The 19,359-nt window shown below is 48.1% G+C and overlaps 1 protein-coding gene across 1 annotated transcript in view; it reads right to left on the minus strand.

Moving 5' to 3' along the window:
- The window catches only part of LOC112262170 (ryanodine receptor 3-like), a 157,697-nt gene that overhangs the window by 52,892 nt on the left and 85,446 nt on the right, over positions 1–19,359 (minus strand). The window contains exons 19-39 of the mRNA XM_042330038.1: positions 18,953–19,194; positions 18,537–18,729; positions 16,724–16,940; positions 16,381–16,485; positions 13,655–13,758; positions 10,607–10,690; positions 10,257–10,416; positions 9,728–9,875; positions 9,418–9,620; positions 9,055–9,229; positions 8,325–8,533; positions 6,044–6,246; positions 5,865–5,934; positions 5,597–5,757; positions 5,324–5,489; positions 4,605–4,691; positions 4,250–4,476; positions 3,293–4,109; positions 2,631–2,831; positions 1,595–1,697; positions 721–855 (exon numbers count right to left, since the gene is read on the minus strand). Coding sequence (XP_042185972.1) covers positions 721–855; positions 1,595–1,697; positions 2,631–2,831; positions 3,293–4,109; positions 4,250–4,476; positions 4,605–4,691; positions 5,324–5,489; positions 5,597–5,757; positions 5,865–5,934; positions 6,044–6,246; positions 8,325–8,533; positions 9,055–9,229; positions 9,418–9,620; positions 9,728–9,875; positions 10,257–10,416; positions 10,607–10,690; positions 13,655–13,758; positions 16,381–16,485; positions 16,724–16,940; positions 18,537–18,729; positions 18,953–19,194 — 4,010 coding nt within the window. The remainder of the gene's footprint in view (positions 1–720; positions 856–1,594; positions 1,698–2,630; positions 2,832–3,292; positions 4,110–4,249; positions 4,477–4,604; positions 4,692–5,323; positions 5,490–5,596; positions 5,758–5,864; positions 5,935–6,043; positions 6,247–8,324; positions 8,534–9,054; positions 9,230–9,417; positions 9,621–9,727; positions 9,876–10,256; positions 10,417–10,606; positions 10,691–13,654; positions 13,759–16,380; positions 16,486–16,723; positions 16,941–18,536; positions 18,730–18,952; positions 19,195–19,359) is intronic.

The following is a 19,359-nucleotide window of genomic DNA, read 5'->3' on the forward strand; positions in this document are numbered from 1 at the left end:
TGTGACAGTGGTCTGTCCTGAAGGACAGGGAGGGAAGGATTCTGCTATGGTAAAACAGTGTTGTGACAGTGGTCTGTTCTGAAGGACAGGGAGGGAGGGAAGTGATTAATGGCAATCAGTGAATTAATTAGTAGCCTCTGATATTGCATTGTACTTGAAGAATGTCAGACAATTTCCATACTGGTACAGAGCTCTACATTTGTGTATATTTGTGTGTGCCTGTGTGTGTGCGTGTATGTGTGTAAGATCAGGATGAAGAAGCCTGAGTTATCTCAGTGCAGTGTTTTTCTCCTCTCTCTCTGCAGAAGAGAAGGAGGACTGAGTGAAGATGCCCCTCACTGCCAGGCAGAGCAGCCAATCCTCTACCGGCTCCACATTACCATAATAACATTGAAAAAGACATTGAAATGGAAATGGCTGCAACTGGGTGTCTGTGCTACATGCCAGACAAATGGAACAGGGCTTGTATGCCAGCATCACTATTCAGCTGCTACACGGCTCCTTTCAATTTCCCCATCCACCTATGTTAGCCAGAGAGAGTAAACAGTGGCTTGTTCAGGAGAAAAATAGGATAACCTCCAACAAAGAGTCTATTAGGAAACGTGTGTTATTACTGAGAGACTGTATTATCTTCAGGGACTACGGGAATGAGGTGGATTCCACAGTCACCAGGTCATGTTATTGCTGGCTCTGACATAGTTGTAGAAGTAATAGTCTTACACGGGGCTTGTTGTTCCTGCTCTGTGGGCTCCTCTTCAGTCTTCAGAGGTTGACCTTTGACCTTGTAGACCAGGGCCAGCAGACGACCTTTAATAGACGTGTCCTGGTCATCTTCCTCTTCCTCCATAGGGATTCCTACACAAGCACACGGCACAGAGATGAAACCAATATCCCACTCCTGGACAAATGTTGCTTCCTAGCGGTCAATCTAGCGCCATATTTCAGGTGTATTACAGGTTTTCTTTTGCTAGCATTATTTTTCCCCTCTGTGTCCTTCCTTTTTATTTCCCTGCAGTCTCCATTCTACAGTGCTGCATTGTGTCAGAGTAGTGCAGTGTGACTGTAGAAGACATTACATTGGTAGAGTAACCCCCCCCCAGGACCAAGCCTTTAATTATTTAGCAAAACATTCAGACGTCAGAGCAATCTGGAGAGGCAGTGAACTATAAGACATCTGCAGAGATAGAGAAGCCTTCCATTCTGCCGAGAAACACACCGGAAGCTCTAATACAACATCACCCTGTACTTCAAACCAACCTGGGGAGCTCAGACAATACACAGATATTTACAAGGATACAGGATGAGAGCAAGCTATATTACACCGTTTGTCAAGTAAAAATGCTATTATGTTGACTCTTGTTGTGTGTGTTTTATCCAGTCCTATTTGGACAAACATTGTGTCCCCTTTGCTGTAAGTAAAGTACATCTCCAATGCCGGCATTTTTGTTTTCGATGAATTCCACAGCTCATCTCTACAGTATCATTTTCCGCCACAGACCATTTGATGCTGACATTCATTTTTAATCCTAGTCAGACGGCAGGTCATAATCTCCATCTCCAGACTGGTCATATAAAACCTGATGGTGTTTTTTACCACAGTGCAGCCGCAGCTCGTTGTGGAAGGCATAGAGCTCCTCCTGAATGTCCTCTGGACACGGGCAGTCCTCCCCCGTACTGAAGTTCAACAGCATGTTAATCTGAAACAGACATAGACTGTCATTTAGACCACATGACTGTGCTACACAATGGCCCTACACACTTTATACATAAATAGTTCAGAGAAAATAGCAAAGCTTGTGTGCAGTAGGAGAAGTTGAAGGAGCCAGGTAAAAAGTCATTATAGTTTGTGAAATGTGCTGAAGTGAGCAGGGACCTGTGACCCTGACATACTGTGGATGAGATGAGGGTGTTCTTCCCTCCTGTCTGGCAGGGCCGGGGGGGCGGGTCGTAAAGAGCCCTGGTAAACCTGAAGTGACAATGACACAGCAGACAGGGATGGATTCCCACAGCCTTGAGGCTGGGCAGCGAAGGGACATGCACAAATTAAAGATCTTTGGGGAGCTGTTAGACTGTTATAGAGCCGGTCACTAAGCCTCACTCAGTCACTCCGGGCCAGCTGTGCTCTCCACAAATGAAAGAACCCAATGACACAAAACCAAAGGGAATTTAAGGAAAAGGAAGAAATCAATTACCCATGAATGTGGAAAAATGACTGAACACTCCCACAACTCCCCCCAAATACTCTCTTTTTAGTTTAGAGTGGAGAGGCGGCCAGAGGATCACTTTGAGGTTTATGAGAACAATGTGCCCTTGTTACAGTGTGTATGTGTGCGCACACTCGCTTAGGAGCAGCAGCCTGTCCTGTGTTAATGTGCAAACACTTCTATCTAATACTCGTGTAACAAGGTTAACACGCACAGATGTCTGCAGTCATCCCAGTCCTCATGAAGTGGGCAGCATTTCAAAAAGCCTAACTCAATTACAGAGTTACGGCCACGTCCGAAAGTCTGTGAATAAAACTGCTTGCCTGTGACTTTCTCATGACTCTACAGGAGAGAGATGATAAACTCACCATTTCCTACATCTTTAACTAGGAGGCCATCCTAGGTTATTTCTATTTCAGTGTGTACCTGTTCTTGGGGAGGGGAGCGGAACTCCTTGGTCTTCTTGGCGGTGATGGCAGCAGACATGTTGAGGGCCAGCATCAGCTCGTTGTACCTGAACTTCTGGTTGTACTGCAGCTTGGAGACAAAGCTGTCTGAGAAGGACACGATGGCCTCGATGCGATGCTTCAGCTCACAGTCACAGAAGTAGTGAAGCAGCTCACACATCTACGAGAGAGAAAAACACATAGAGACAATCTGTCAGCCTCCACATTTAACATCAGCTGGGATTTGGACACACAGAAATTCATTTAAATTTTTTATTTAACCTTTATTTACCGAGGCAAGTCAGTTAAGAACAAATTCTCATTTTCAATGACAGCCTACCCCGGCCAAACCCTAACAGGGACGACGCTGGGCCAATTGTGTGCCGCCCTATGTTGTGATACAGCCTGAAATCGAACCAGGGTCTGTATTGACGCCTCTAGCACTGAGATGCAGTGCCTTAGACCGCTGCATCTAATGACACATACTGTATCTGAGTGGACTCATGAGAAGAGAAATCATTGATACAGAGACATTACATGGTTAAGTGACTTTGGAACGGACTATAAATGTCAGTGCATTTTGCAGAGCATGTGATTGAAAGACTAGCTGAAGCAGGGACTCTGTCTCAGTGACCATGTTACCTGTCGTTTGACTGGCTCAGGCAGCCTCTTCTCCAGCAGACCTTTGATTGGCTGCTTGGCCTCTTTGGCAGCCTCCTCCTCCCCGGCCTCCACCACCTTCTCCTCGGCACCTGTCAGTCCCTCCTTCTCCGTGGCCTCCGTCACCGCGGTGGCCGCCTCCTCGTGATGCTCCGCGAACACGTTGGGGTCGATAAGCAGCAGGATCTTATGAACGTCCTGACTGCCCAGCACGCCCATGGTGAGCAGCGTGCCAATCAGCCTCAGGATGGGCACAAACTGGTACTCCACGCTGCCCCCTACAGGGTCTCTGATGTGATGCCCACCGCCCTGTACGGCCTCGGTCAGCATGGTGATGGCCTTCTCCTTCAGGGCATCCAGGGGAATTTGGGGGCTGTACAGCTGCTGCTCCCTCTTGGTGCTGATGAAACAGGGAGGGTAGAAGTTGAGCCGGGGCTTCAGGGAGGTGCTGAGGCCCACGCCGGGAGGAGAGTGGTGCTTGGTGGCATCGGAGAACAGGCGGATGCTGCGAGTCTCGGCAGTGACAGGGATGATGAACTCGTTGTTCATCATGAGGCGGGCCTCCTTGGCCGTCTCCAGATGAACACTGATCAGGACGTTGTAGAAGCCCTCACGCAGCATGCCCGACAGGTACTGGTTGTCGATGGTGTAGAGCAGCTGGGATTGGTCTAGGTGGCTGCAGAGGGCGTGTGCTACACGGGTATTGCCCAGTGCACACAGGGCACAGTAGAGCTTCAGGGTGTGGTAGTGGAACATCCTCAGGTCCTCCTGCTCAGACAGCTCCATGATGTCAACACACCTGGGGGAGGTCAATGGGGTTCAGTACAATGTTCAAACAGAGAATGGCAGTATACAGGAGCGCTTATGTCCTCAAGCAGGGTGTGTGTGCTGCCTGTGCGTATGTGTGTACAGTATGTATAAGCACATGTAAATGTCTACCTGTTCTCCTCAGGTATGTGCACAGCCAGCATCTGGAGGGGCTCCAGACACTGCACCACCCAGCCGTGTCTCTCACTGACCCTGGCTGTCTCCACCTTTAGGAAGGTGTTGGGCATGCGGCTCCACAGCACTGAGTTGATGGTCTGGACGTCTAGCCTCGGAGGGCACTGAGGCACTGGGTTCTTATGCTCACTCTTAAAGATGGCCGCCGACAGAGGCATGGTGTTCTGTAGAGGTCAGAGGTCACACAGAGCGACGTTGTGGTCCGCACAGTCGATTGTATACCAGTAGAACCGGGGAAAAATTGAACACACTTTAGGTCAGGAAAGTAGTGATTGGAATCGAGTTACTCTACCTTTATCTTGGCCAGCTCAAACTGGAAGAGATTGGGGCTGGTGGGTCGCACAAACACAGCAGGAAACAGCTTTGTGTTGGGTTCCACCTGGAGAAGAAACAGCACAGCATTAACGTAAGACGTTTGCAGACAGAAAAGGCGCAGTAATAGAGGGTGACTTAGAGAGCAGCAGGAAGTGAAAGTGCATGATGTTCTGTAGCTATCTGACTTAGTGTGTGTGTGTTTGTGTGAGTATGTGTGTGTGTGTGTGTGTGTGTGTGTGTGTGTGTGTGCCTATGTACGTTGGTGTCAGGTCAGGCGTTGCTGAAAGAGACTAGGGAAGAGGCTGGCAGGATGACTCAGAACAGTTTAAAAGCTCACCGTGTTTCTGCGACGGGAGGAATGAAGAAGATCATGCCCTACAAAGGGGAGATTTTTTTCTGTTTTGAAAGTACATACAGAGACAGCCAGACGCTGGGTTAAGAGCTGGCAGGTAGGACAGACAGCCCAACCCTACTTCTGAGCCCGAGGCAGGAGGACTAAGTGACTATTACAATGAGTAATGAAGAGACCAGGACATAATGATATGTTTCTAGAGATGATGCAGGTCTGATAAGATGCAGACTGCATGATGGAACAGATCGTGTTGGGTTGATAGCAGCAGAAAGGAGTCTGAAGCGATAAAGTGTGATAGGAGAGAGACTGTACAGAGACAGTCCAGGTAGTTGGCAATGCAGTACCTGGTAGGAGGTGGCCAGCTCCTTGCCGTTGACAGTGAAGGTCACCAGGCCAGTGGCCAGGTCAATGAGGCAGCCTATCTCCAGGTCCACATTACTGCGACTGGACGAGTGGCCTGAGCTGGTGGCATCCCCTCCCCACACCATGTAGCAGTTACTCCTCCTCACACTGGGGAATGGTGAGGGAGGAAGAGGGGAAGAAAAGAAGAGAGAGATGGGTATTTGATTAGCACTGATCATTACTGTTCATTACGGTTTCCTTAATAACATGCCTACCTCTCGTGGACCCGCCCACGCTCGTCTCCAAGGGTAACTGTCACCGTCCGGTTCTTACTGAGGTTGAAGTGGTTGCTATAGTAATGGTAGTCTGGGGTGACCCAGCCCACCCACACGCAGGATGGATCCTGACCAGCGAATACCCTGACAGAGTAGTAGTACTGCAAGACAACATGGTGGCAGGTTAGCTTGATCTACAACACCTGAAGTCTATAATGGTGACATTATACCAAGCACCATCAGTAGCTGTTTATCATCCACTTCATACCGTGGTGATGTTGCTGTAATCTGTTCCTCTTATTCCGTCATGACTGTGTCTCATGGACTTCAGTGGATGTCTACGAGGAAAACATGAGCGTTGAAGAAACATTTCAAATGTGAGAAGATAACGTGCTTTTAGAGGTTGTGTTTGTGTTGTACAACAGTGAATGTCTTCAGAGGTCTGACCTGTGTTTGAGTTTGAGGGACTCGTGCTCTTCGTGCACTCCGTTCATGTCCATGACAGGGCTGGTCTTGAAGAAGGTGTGGAACTCCACGGGCATGCTCAGACGACAGTATACCATGTCACCATTACTGTTCTGTGTCCCAAACGTCCTGTGACTCACCTTCAGACAGGGAGGGCTGTCGATGGTGCCATCTATTCTGGTCACCTGGCATAGATACATTTTTTTGCCAGTTAATTTACTCATTCTAAACAATATAGTGAAATAGCCTATTATCTTCACCTTCTGTGGACCTCTACATATATGTACAGTTGAAGTCAGAAGTTTACATACACTTAGGTTGGAGTCAATAAAACTCCACAGATTTCTTGTTAACAAACTATAGTTATGGCAAGTTGGTTAGGACATCTACTTTGTGCATGACAGTCATTTTTCCAATAACTGTTTACTGACAGATTATTTCACTTATAATTCACAGTATCACAATTCCAGTGGGTCAGAAGTTTACGTACACTAAATTGACTGCGCCTTTAAACAGCTTAGAAAATTCCAGAAAATGATGTCATGGCTTTAGAAGCTTCTGATAAGCTAATTTACATCATTTGAGTCAATTGGAGGTGTGGATGTATTTCAAGGCCTACCTTCAAACTCAGTGCCTCTTTGCTTGACATCATGGGAAAATCAAAAGAAATCAGCCGTGACCTCTACAAGTCTGGTTCATCCTTGGGAGCAATTTCCAAACACCTGAAGGTACCACGTTCATCTGTACAAACAATAGTATGCAAGTATAAACACCATGGGACCACGCAGCCGTCATACCGCTCAGGAAGGAGACGCGTTCTGTCTCCTAGAGATGAACGTACTTTGGTGCAAAAAGTGCAAATCAGTCCCAGAACAACAGCAAAGGACCTTGTGAAGATGCTGGAGTAAACAGGTACAAAAGTATCTATATCCAAGTAAAACGAGTCCTATATCAACATAACCTGAAAGGCCGCTCAGCAAGGAAGAAGCCATTGTCGTGTCTTTGGCTATGCCGGATTAAGTGATATGACATGCTATTCTATAAAATAATTTCTCCGTAATTAATATTACCTGATTGAGCTAATCATGTAAATATAATTAACTAGAGAGTCGGGGCACCACAAAATAATATTTATAGAGCTGTTATCTTCCGAATAAACTCTTAAAGACCTAGTAATATTTTACATCAATAGCAGTCAATATTAATCGTCACCTTAATTCAGTCTCATCTGAAAGTTGTAAATTCTTGGTTATCTTCACGAACCCTGGCTAACAAGTTGAATCAGCAATGCAAAATGTTTGGCCATAATGACCATCGTTATGTTTGGAGGAAAAAGGGGATATTCTGTGTGTTCCTTCCTAGGCTTGCAAGCCAAAGAACACCATCCCAACTGTGAAGCACGGGGGTGGCAGCATCATGATGTGGGGGTGCTTTGCTGCAGGAGGGACTGGTGCACTTCACAAAATAGATTTAATAGACTTAAGCTTTAAGTTCCTGACTGATGTCTTGAGATGTTGCTTCAATATATCCACATCATTTTCCTTACACATGATGCCATCTATTTTGTGAAGTGCACCAGTCCCTCCTGCAGCAAAGCACCCCCACATCATGATGCTGCCACCCCCGTGCTTCACGGTTGGGATGGTGTTCTTTGGCTTGCAAGCCTCCCCTTTTCCTCCAAATGGGTCTTCCAAATGGACAATGACCCCAAGCATACTTCCAAAGTTGTGGCAAAATAGCTTAAGGACAACAAAGTCAAGGTATTGGAGTGGCCATCAAAAAGCCCTGTCCTCAATCCTATGGAAAATTTGTGGGCAGAACTGAAAAAATGTGTGAGAGCAAGGAGGCCTACAAACCTGACTCAGTTACACCAGCTCTGTCAGGATGATTGGGCCCAAATTCACCCAACTTATTGTGGGAAGCTTGTGGAAGGCTACCCAACACGTTTGACCCAAGTTAAACAATTTAAAGGCAATACTACCAAATACTAATTGAGTGTATGTAAACTTCTGACCCACTGGGAATGCGATGAAATAAATAAAAGCTGAAATAAATCATTCTCTACTATTATTCTGACATTTCACATTCTTAAAATAAAGTGGGGATCCTAACTGGCCTAAGACAGGGAATTTTTACTCTGAATAAATGTCAGGACTTGTGAAAAACTGAGTTTAAATCTAGTTGGCTAAGGTGTATGTAAACCTCCGACTTCAACTGTATATTACCATATTGATTTTCTAAAAGATATTATTGTCTGTCTTACCATTATGTGGTTGTTGTTCTTTGGCACATTGAAAAAGGTGGGGAGGCGTTTGCTGAACCACATGGTGACCTCACGGTTCATGTTGACGGCAAAGGGTTCGAAGCCCTCCTGGAGACCACACATGGTGTAGTACTTAAAGGTACTGGCATCCTTCCCCAGGTTCATACGACCCACCTGGGACAGGCCCAGACTACATACTGGGATAAAACCTGGGAGACAGAGACAGAGAGAGAGGAGGGAGAGAAAGAGAGAGAGAGAAGGGGGGAGAGGGAGAGAGAGCGAGAAGGGGGAGAAGGGAGAGGGGAGAGAAAGAGAGGGTAGAGAGAGGGGTGAGAGAGAGAGAGAGAGCACCTGTCACACACACAGCTGGGGGAGGGTCAAATCTATCCAAGTCAATTTAGAAGTGTCACCTTATATACAGGTCATTTCATAATGGGGAGGCACTGATTTTGCACTCATTTTCTCAGCATGATGGTTTTAGGTTAACTTGTCAGCATGTCTGTCAGTGATCCGGCGGCACAGAGACATAAGAGAGGGAGCAGAGCTTAGAGAGGTCCGTGACACACACTCTTCATCCTCTGTCTCACACACACACTGCTGGCTGTTTTACATACTCACCATCTTCAGTCTCACACACTGCTGGCTGTTTTACATACAGTACTCACCATCTTCAGTCTCACACACTGCTGGTTGTTTTACATGCCCACCATCTTCAGTCTCACACACTTACCGTCCTCCGTCTCGAAGTCGGCGAAGCAGAGCTCGGAGCCCTTGTTGGTGATGAGGATCTCTCCATTGAGGGTGAAAATCATAGACTTGTCCTCCATGTTGATCATGCAGCCCACCACATCCCCCGCCTGCCAACAACGCCCAAAGAAACGGCTGCCCATGTTCAGACGGTGACCCTGAAGATGAAAACACACACACACAGTCAGGCTAATCTTTGCAATCTTACTCAATCTTAAATTATAGGACCAACAAAAAATCTATTCTACAGTGTATCCTATCATCAGCTAGCATTAACACAAAGTTAAACATTCACTCTATGAGTACATGATGTTCAATGATGTAGGAAGAAGAAGGGAGGGTTCACCTTGTATCCATCAAAGACGAAAGCCAGCTCATCAGTACCCAGCTCTACATCCGGCTTACATCCAGGTCTGGCCCAACCCACACGCATGTCACCTCCTGTCACAGCCTCAAACTCAAAGTACCACTTCCCTGTCAGCACCGCATACGTTCTCTCCACGCGGAAGAAGCGTATTTTGTCAATGCTCAGTCTCTCCACCACGTGGCCTGCTGGGTGGGAGGACAGCCACAGTATCAACACAGGAAGTCTTCTACTGTTCTATACATCCTAAACATGGATGTCAGCATGGGTTTGTGTGGTAATGATAACTTACCGCCATCCTGGTCGGGAGGTTCGATGTTGTACCCGTATCCAATCAGAGTGCGGATGGCCTCGCGGAGGCTGTCCCTGTTGGACTTCTTAGTGCGCTCGTCTAATAAAGAATATGGCACCAGGCGAGGGTTCCTCTTACTCTTCACATCCTGCATTGAGAAAAGACAGGCACAGTTAGATTCACACACACACACACACACACACACACACACACACACACACACACACCACTCCAGGGACCCGCTCTAGGCCAATGCTTGTTACGACTGCACTGCCAATCCCTAAGGGTCATTGAGTGTTTGATGTTATTACTATGACTCTAAACTCTGTGAATCCTTTCAGCATCATTCCTCACTCTGCAGGAGGTGGTGGAGGTTGTGTCCCATTTCCCATTTGTTGTGGCTTGCATAGAGAGAGGGTCATTGTTTTGTCAGTTGTTATAAAACCTTTGTGTGGTACTGTATGAGCTGGGATAGTATGAACCTGCAGTCCTTTCACAAAGACTTAACACAGATGACTGTGTGCTTTACCTGCTGAATGCCGTAGGTCCAACCCTGTTTGATCCTGTCCTTGGCCCACACGTTGTGGGCGTTCTCCGCCAGTTTCTCCACCAGGAGCTCCTGACCTGGGGTCACTTTCACGTCAGACAGCTCCAGTGGTGTTGGCTTGTAACCATTCGACATCATGTAGCTTCAATCAAAACAGGACATTATCAAGATTAATCCCTGGACAAAACCCACATATGTCTAGATGTTTCATATTTCTACTATCCTATACAGAACACGTCTACATATCTAGAAGTTGGTATATAATGTATTGGGTTATTGATGTTGACCATTCTCTGTCCATTCCATCCTCTGTTACTCTACAGTACACTTACTTTTTTGGCAGTTTGATCTTCTTCAGGTCCTCTTCAGCGTTGGCGTTGACCTGGACAACATGGCAGCCTAATGCCAGCAGGGTCCTGTGAAGAGACACACATATTAACACTCCCCAACCTGGGGATTAGATCTGTCTACACAGGATCAGCGTTCTTAGTAAGTGACAGTTTAAGACACTCACATTGCCTTCACACTCTACTAAATACTATAATCAGCAGGCTTAATGTTATGATACTAGGTCTGGTGGGTTTCTGCCCTATTTCCAAATCACACAGACTGGCAATAGAACCAACGTGAAGAGAGTAATGATTTGTTCAATCATGCATGTCCTTGTCCATTATGAAACCATAGATATCCCTTTAAAGACGTATTAGGGAAGAGTTATTCACTAGGTACAACTATCAGCAGGATCTCATTGCTTTGTCATAGTAAGAGGACAAAGGAGAGATGTGGTGTGATTGCAGAAGGGCGGGGCTGCTCTTTCGGGGCCCACGCTGTCTGTCTCTGTTGTGTCAATGTCACTGTAGATGAACGTTAATCAAAGCAGTCTTTGCCGCCCTCTCTAATCACACACACGCATCACTCACACACACTTCTCTGTCTCGTGAAACTTTCATTTCTCAGCGTCAGTGTGGGCTGTCAGTGGATCAATAGCAGATGTCCTACGGTGATAGGTGGGCGATGTCAGGAACACTGGGGTGTTTCAGGTGCTGAGAGCCCAGCAGGAGAGTGTCACGTCCTGACCGCAGTTTCTTTTTTATGTCTCTATTTTGGTTTGGTCAGGGCGTGAGTTGGGGTGGGCATTCTAGGTTTTGTTCTAGGTTTTGTACTTCTATGTGTTTGGCCTGGTATGGTTCCCAATCAGAGGCAGCTGTCAATCGTTGTCTCTGATTGAGAACCATACTTAGGTAGCCTGTTCCCACCTGTGTTTGTGGGGAGTTGCTTTCTGTTTTTGTGTCTGCACCAGACAGAACTGTTTTGGTTGTTCTCTTTGTTGTTTTTGTTCGTCAGTGTTCAGTTCCATTAATAAAAGGATGAACATGTACCACGCTGCACTTTGGTCCTCACCTTCTTCCATCAACAGCCGTTACAGAACTACCCACCACCAAAGGACCAGGCAGCGAGGTAAGGAGGAGCAGCGCTATAAGGAGGAATGGACATGGGAGGACATTCTGGACGGCAAGGGATCCTACACATGGGAGGAGATCCTGGCTGGAAGGGGTCGCCTCCCATGGGAACAGGTGGAGGCAGCCAGGAGAGTGGAGGCAGCAGGAAAAGGGAGCCAGCGATTTGAGGGAACATGTCTGACAAGGAAGCCTGAGAGGCAGCCTCAGAAATTTCTTAGGGGGGGGATTGGCGAAGTCAGGTAGGAGACCTGAAGCAACTACCCGTGCTTACCGTGGCGAGAGAGTGACCGGGCAGGCACCGTGTTATGCGGTGAAGCGCACGGTGTCCCCAGTGCGCACGCATAGCCCGGTGCGCTACATCGCAGCTCCTCGAATCGGCCGGGCTAGAGTGGGCATCGAGCCAGGAGGGATGAAGCCGGCCCAGCGCATCTGGTCTCCAGTGCGTCTCCTCGGCCCGGGCTATATGGCACCAGCCCTACGCACGGTGTCCCCGGTTCGCCAGCACAGCCCAGTGCGGCCTGTTCCAACTCTCCGCACTTGCCGGGCTACGGGGGGTATCCAGACAGGACGGGTTGTGCAGGCTCGTTGCTCGAGACCTCCAGTGCGCCTCAACGGCCCAGTGCATCCGGTGCCTCGGCCAAGGAAGAGGCCGCCTGTATGTCTCCCCAGCTTGGTGAGTCCTGTGCCTGCTCCTAGAACCATGTCACCCTCCTGTCCGGAGCTGCCAGAGCTGCCCTCCTGTCCGGAGCTGCCAGAGCCGCCAGTCTGTCCGGAGCTGCCAGAGCCGCCAGTCTGTACGGAGCTGCCAGAGCCGCCCGTCTGTCCGGAGCTGCCAGAGTCGCCCGTCTGTCCGGAGGTGCAAGAGCCGCCCGTTAGTCCGGAGCTGCCAGAGCCGCCCGTCAGTCCGGAGCTGCCAGAGCCGCCCGTCAGTCTGGAGCTGCCAGAGCCGCCAGTCTGTACGGAGCTGCCAGAGCCGCCCGTCTGTCCGGAGCTGCCAGAGCCGCCAGTCTGTACGGAGCTGCCTAGAGCCGCCCGTCTGTCCGGAGCTGCCAGAGCCGCCCGTCTGTCCGGAGGTGCCAGAGCTGCCCGTCTGTCCGGAGCTGCCAGAGCCGCCCGTCAGTCCGGAGCTGCCCGAGCCGCCCGTCAGTCCGGAGCTGCCAGTCAGTCCGGAGGCGCCAGAGCCGCCTGTCAGTCCGGAGGCGCCAGAGTCGCCCTTCACTCCGGCACCGCCAGAGTCGCCCTTCACTCCGGCGCCGCCAGAGTCTCCCTCCTGTTCGTAGCCCGAGGTAAGCGTCCCCAGTTCGGGGTCGGCGGCGATGGTCGCCACTCCAGAGGTGCCACCTAAGTGGGCGTGGGGTTTACGTCTCGCACCAGAGCCGACACCGCGGTGAAATGCACACCCAGACCCTCCCCTATAGGTTCAGGTTTTGCGGCCGAAGTCCGCACCTTTGGGGGGGGGGGGTCTCTATTTTGGTTTGGTCAGGGTGTGAGTTGGGGTGGGCATTCTATGTTTTGTTCTAGGTTTTGTACTTCTATGTGTTTGGCCTGGTATGGTTCTCAATCAGAGGCAGCTGTCAATCGTTGTCTCTGATTGAGAACCATACTTAGGTAGCCTGTTCCCACCTGTGTTTGTGGGGAGTTGCTTTCTGTTTTTGTGTCTGCACCAGACAGAACTGTTTTGGTTGTTCTCTTTGTTGTTTTTGTTAATCAGTGTTCAGTTCCATTAATAAAAGGATGAACATGAACCACGCTCCACATTGGTCCTCACCTTCTTCCACCAACAGCCGTTACAGAGAGAGCCTTTAGTCTACTTCCTGACTGAGCCCCTGGTTCACCCACACCTTCTGTCATATCTCTCTCCTTGTCTTCCTCCTTTTCTCAGTGGGTCTAATATAGTGTTACTTATAATGCAGGACATACTTCAAGGTTTCAGTTGACATCTGCAGGTTGTAATTCTTTTCTGTTTCAGGCAGTTTGGAAAAATCCACAAGGCAGGGGTGATGCCGCTTATTATCGTCCCTTATCTGAGAAACACATAGAAATAATTGTTGACGTATGAATATTTCAGTTACTGTACATGTATTGAAGAAGAGGGGCAGAAATGCTCCAAAAGAATTGTTTTAAATAAAAAAACACAACAGACAACTATAAGTATAATTTGAATCACAATGAAGGTAATTGTGAATCAACAGAGGAGTAGGTATGTTGTCTCCTTAATTATAGAGAGCTACTGGTGTACTGGAGTGACAACATGATCTAGTCTAGTGGACATGTTATGAATGTAGTTGGAGGAGCATGTTTTCTTGGAAGATAGAGAGGTGTGAGTCTGCATTACCAAGTCAGTAATTATATTCTTGACTGCTGTGCTTTACGCCAACTAATCCGTCTGGCTGCTCTCTGCAGCCCAAGCAGTACTACATCCATGTTGACCAAGAAAACATGTACACATACATGGCTATTTGTGAGCTAAATGAACACCAGGCAGCTCTTTTGTGAATAGTACAAGAACTCTCCTGCATGAATGCTTTTATCGAACAGAGTTTCCTGCAGCCTATTACAGTCCATTCAAAGAGGGCTGTGCTATTGGACAAAGAAGTACATGCCATTCTTAATAGCCTCCATATGAGTCACACGTCTTGTTTGAGACCCTTTTTATACTTTCAATGGCCCATGCTGATACAACTATTATAACTATGCTATGCCAAATACTAGACTCAGGTAGCTCTACCCCATAGCAACCCCAGCAACTACAACGCTCACCTCTTTATTAAGCACTTGAGCTGTGCTCTATGGAGAGTGGAATACAATACCAGTGCTGTCCAGGTACTGTATGAGTTCGGTTCAGCCTGGCTTCAGCACACTGATGCCTCCCTGGTGAAGCGAGCTCTATAGCCGGCCAGGACAATGTCACCTGGCCTGAGCTAACAAGGTCTCGTTAAAATCACATATAAAAGCCGACCTGGTATGTCTGGGGTGCAGAATTCTGTTATAATGAATGAGAGAGAACTTGACCCCGGCGTAATAGATGTCCTCACCCCAAATAAAAGGCTTTATTAAGATGTTGGAACTGAAGGAATGGCTGGCTGTCACAGTGGAGTTTACAAATGGGGAAAGGGTGGATGAAGGGACTGGAGGACTGAGAGAATCATTCAGTAAGACTGAGAGAACCAGGGGGTCTACTCTATACAACTCCATCACATTTGTAATATGGACATAAGAGCTGTCTTGCATATTGTTTCTGATATTGATTGTCTACACCTTTAAGGGTAGTAGGGCACAACAGGGCTGTGTTCAGAATGTTTTTACATCTGGGACGTTCAGAATGTTTTTACGATCTGGGACATTCAGAACGTTTTTACGTTCTGGGACATTCAGAACGTTTTTACGTTCTGGGACATTCAGAACGTTTTTACGTTCTGGGACGTTCAAAATGTTTTTACGTTCTGGGACGATCAAAACGTTTTTACGTTCTGGGACATTCAAAACATTTTTACGTTCTGGGACGTTCAAAACGTTTTTACGTTCTGGGACGTTCAGAACGTTTTTACGTTCTGGGACGTTCAAAATGTTTTTACGTTCTGGGACATTCAGAACGTTTTTACGTTCTGGGACGTTCAAAACGTTTTTACGTTCTGGGACGTTCAGAATGTTTTTACGTTCTGGGACGTTCAAAACGTTTTTACGTTCTGGGACGTTCAAAACGTTTTTACGTTCTGGGACATTCAGAACGTTTTTACGTTCTGGGACGTTCAAAACGTTTTTACGTTCTGGGACATTCAGAACGTTTTTACGTTCTGGGACGTTCAAAACGTTTTTACGTTCTGGGACATTCAGAACATTTTTACGTTCTGGGACGTTCAATTAAGGGGAAACGGTGCTGTTCTGAACGACCAGTTGAAAAACATGGAGGGGTTGGATTGTGGGTTGGGGAAAGCTGTCAACATTGCGACTTCCCTTTAAATACTCACTCACTGCAACAAGCCACACCTCTCCACTCCCACCAAACGGGAGCAAACGTACCTCAAAGTCTGCTCAAGAATGTACAAGAACGTTTTGGAGAAACGTGTCACTCAGTACAAACCGTCCCACAACATAGCAAACGTTCAAGCGAACTGAACTCACCTCAGGTCACTTTGGCAATCATCTACTCACATGAAACCAAGAAACAGGACTTGATGAATCAAGAGAAAAATAAAAAGACCCCTACAAACAAACTATAATGAAGTCTCTAGAATGAATGGTATGAGGAGCACAATGGGAGAAAGACAGGAGTATTCTTCACTTACCCTCTGTTTGGTTTGTACCGCAAATTATAAAAGAGAAAGCAAAATGGTGTACAGGCTTGTTTTGTTGCTTTAATGATGGTAGAACTTGTACGTTTAGTTTAGGGTTAATGCATTTCACATAGATCAATTACAGTATATTAATAATTGTTTAACACAAACAAAAATGTGCAAGCTGATGTGTACTGTATTTCATAATACAATTGTATTCATGTTTATATTGGCTGAAATGATCAGCTGAGTGATAACCCATCATAGTGTATCATGTCGTTCCTATGTAAGCCAATGACATGGACTGTCCAAAAGGGTTTGCCAGTGCTCTGTGACTCTATTCTCTACATCAGTGTTAAAGAGGTCTCCTACCTTCCCATAAGACCAGCCCAGTTCTATCTTGTTCATGGCCCACAGCTCGTGGATATTCTCAGCCAGTCTGTCCCGGACCTTCTCCAGGTATGGCAGCATGACGATCTGAGAGACAGAGAACACAAAGAATCTGTGTCGTCGATAAACGGCATCTGTTTGTAGACAGTACAGCAGGCTTATGTCATCAATCATACATTTGTGGATATTTGGAAACCCTTCCTCTGTAGGTATGATTGTACAACATCCTTACAAACATGCAGTATAATCACTGTAACTGTGTTTCAGATGAGCCATGTTGCAGTTAATATGACGCGTTCTGAGCTGAATGCCATACCCCTGTTACCTGGCTAGTCTCCACAGGGGTGGGTATGAAGGAGGCCTGGGACATGAACTGTGTGGTCCCCAGCAGGTCTCGGACCCCCTCCATGTCCCTCTTGTACTCCTTCACTGGCTCCACTTTCATCTTCTCCTTAGGGAGCAGGGCCTCGTAACACGGAGCGTAGCCTGACGGAGGCAGGAACTTGAAGTCGCCATGACGACCGCCCAACAGGAAACGCACCCTAGAGGGAGAGGGCGACTTAGTCAATTAGAGTGTTCAGTATGTGCATGAGCTTGAAAGTGATGAAGAGGGTTGATGGGTTGATTTTGGTGGAGGGGTTAGAGGAGATGATTAGAGCAGAGCATAGAGCCACTGAGGCCCAGCCCAGCCCAGCTCCAACCGAGCCCCAGCCCAGCTCTAACCGAGCCCAAGCCTAGCTCCAACCGAGCCCCAGCCCAGCTCTAACCGAGCCCAAGCCTAGCTCCAACCGAGCCCCAGCCCAGCTCCCACCGATCCCAAGCCCAGCTCTAACCGAGCCCCAGCCCAGCTCCTATCGAGCCCCAGCCCAGCTCCAACCGAGCCCCAGCCCAGCTGTAACCGATCCCAAGCCTAGCTCCAACCGAGCCCCAGCCCAGCTCCCACCGATCCCAAGCCCAGCTCCAACCGAGCCCCAGCCCAGCTCCCACCGATCCCAAGCCTAGCTCCAACCGAGCCCCAGCCCAGCTCCCACCGATCCCAAGCCCAGCTCCAACCGAGCCCCAGCCCAGCTCCAACCGAGCCCAAGTCTAGCTCCAACCGAGCCCCAGCCCAGCTCCCACCGATCCCAAGCCCAGCTCTAACCGAGCCCCAGCCCAGCTCCCACCGATCCCAAGCCCAGCTCCCATCGAGCCCCAGCCCAGCTCCAACTGAGCCCCAGCCCAGCTGTAACCAAGCCCCAGCTTCAGCCCAGCTCTACCCAAGCCCCAGGCCCAGCTCATCTCTAACTGAGCCCCAGCCCATCTCTAACCACACCCCAGCTGAGCCCAGTAGAACAGAGAGTGACTATGACTTACCCCACACTGAGAATGATGCAGCATTTCAGCCCACTACTCAGCAGCCCTCCTGGGCCCTGTCTGAAATAGCAGCTGAAGTAGTAGTGACGATGACGCATTCACTCCAAGTCCATTCTGAGTGTAGTGCACCAATCAATTATTAACACGTGTCGCTGCACATTGACTGGCTGTGCCATGGCATAGCATGGCCAGCACAGGAAATGTTCAAGCCCCACAGGGTTCCTTATTTACATGATCTGATGTGGCCTGCATCTCGTAACATCACACACACAGACAAATGCAGAATAACGCTGACAGAATTTCTATAAATATGAGGTTATGTTAATTTTGATTAACGCTTCCGCAAATTTGATTGTGGTAATTGATATACAGTGTAGCTTGCAGCCCTGGGTGGAATTTGATGTGAATGGAAATGTCTGAAACTGTCAAGTGTCACATCTTGGCACAGAGTGAAGTTCAGAATAGTAAAATGCCATTTTGCTGCAAAAACGGAGTCGATCATGAAATCCTGTGAAGCTTGCTGGGGCCTGAAATTTCATTTAGCAGACGTCATTCATATCATCTGAAGTTGCCATGGCAACACAAGTGGGTAAGATGGCCTCTACCTGCATCTGAGCCCTTAAGGTTTAATACAGTATATAGAGGAAATGATGTAGGGAGGGATTAGATGTATTTTCATGCAGACTAGAGGGAGGAGAGGAAGATATTTGAAGAGTGCTCTGTAGGTGTGTATACGTGTTCATTCATGTTAATGACATAGGTGTGTGTCTAAGACAAACACATACTTGACGCCAGCAGAGAAGCTGACAACAGGGAAGAAGAGTCCATCGATGTTGAAGTTCTCGAACATGCCCTGTACGGGCTGTCCATTGATCCTGAAGGAGATGCTGGGAGCTCCCAGGTCCAGACAACAGCTCACCACATCCTCAGAGGTCAGGATGTGTTGGTTAATAGAAGCCACCGCCCGGGAGATACGACCTGCAATAAACCAGTGTCAGCACTTAAATATGACCTACAAGACACACACACATGAGCACACACTCTTTGGGCAGAGCAGACCGATTTACCCTGTAGGACACACACACTGTCTAGACACAATCTGGTCTTAGCCCTGGGTTACTTCTCATAATTTATGAATCAGGTGACTTAATGTGGAGCAGCTAGGTTAAGATGAAAGCAAACATCTACTGCGAATACCCACCTGACCAGAGATGAAGTCCGTCAAAGCCGTAAGAGTAGAGGTCGTCCCCCACCCCGTTGCCCCCCCAGCCCTCCCCTCCACCAGGGTAAGGGGCGTAACCCTTGTTGGTGGCCCAGCCCACACGCAGGTGAGAGGGGTCGCTGGTCAAGAAGTGGTCCACCTGGTCAATCGTCAGCTCGTAGTACCACTTCTTATACTGGGCCGAGCCCTCACTCACTCCCAGGAAGATGTTGGGCCTCATGCTGCCAAGTATCAGAGACTCGGATTAGGGTTTAATCATATAATTGTGATTGATGTTTCTTTAGGCACTATGCACAATCCCATCAAACAAACACAGCAAAGAGAAGAATAACCAACACTATCTATCACTCTTATATTACAACCAGTAGCGCATTAATCTAATTATA

This window comes from Oncorhynchus tshawytscha, linkage group LG11 (genome assembly GCF_018296145.1).
Source record: "Oncorhynchus tshawytscha isolate Ot180627B linkage group LG11, Otsh_v2.0, whole genome shotgun sequence".
Taxonomy (NCBI): Eukaryota; Metazoa; Chordata; class Actinopteri; order Salmoniformes; family Salmonidae; genus Oncorhynchus; species Oncorhynchus tshawytscha.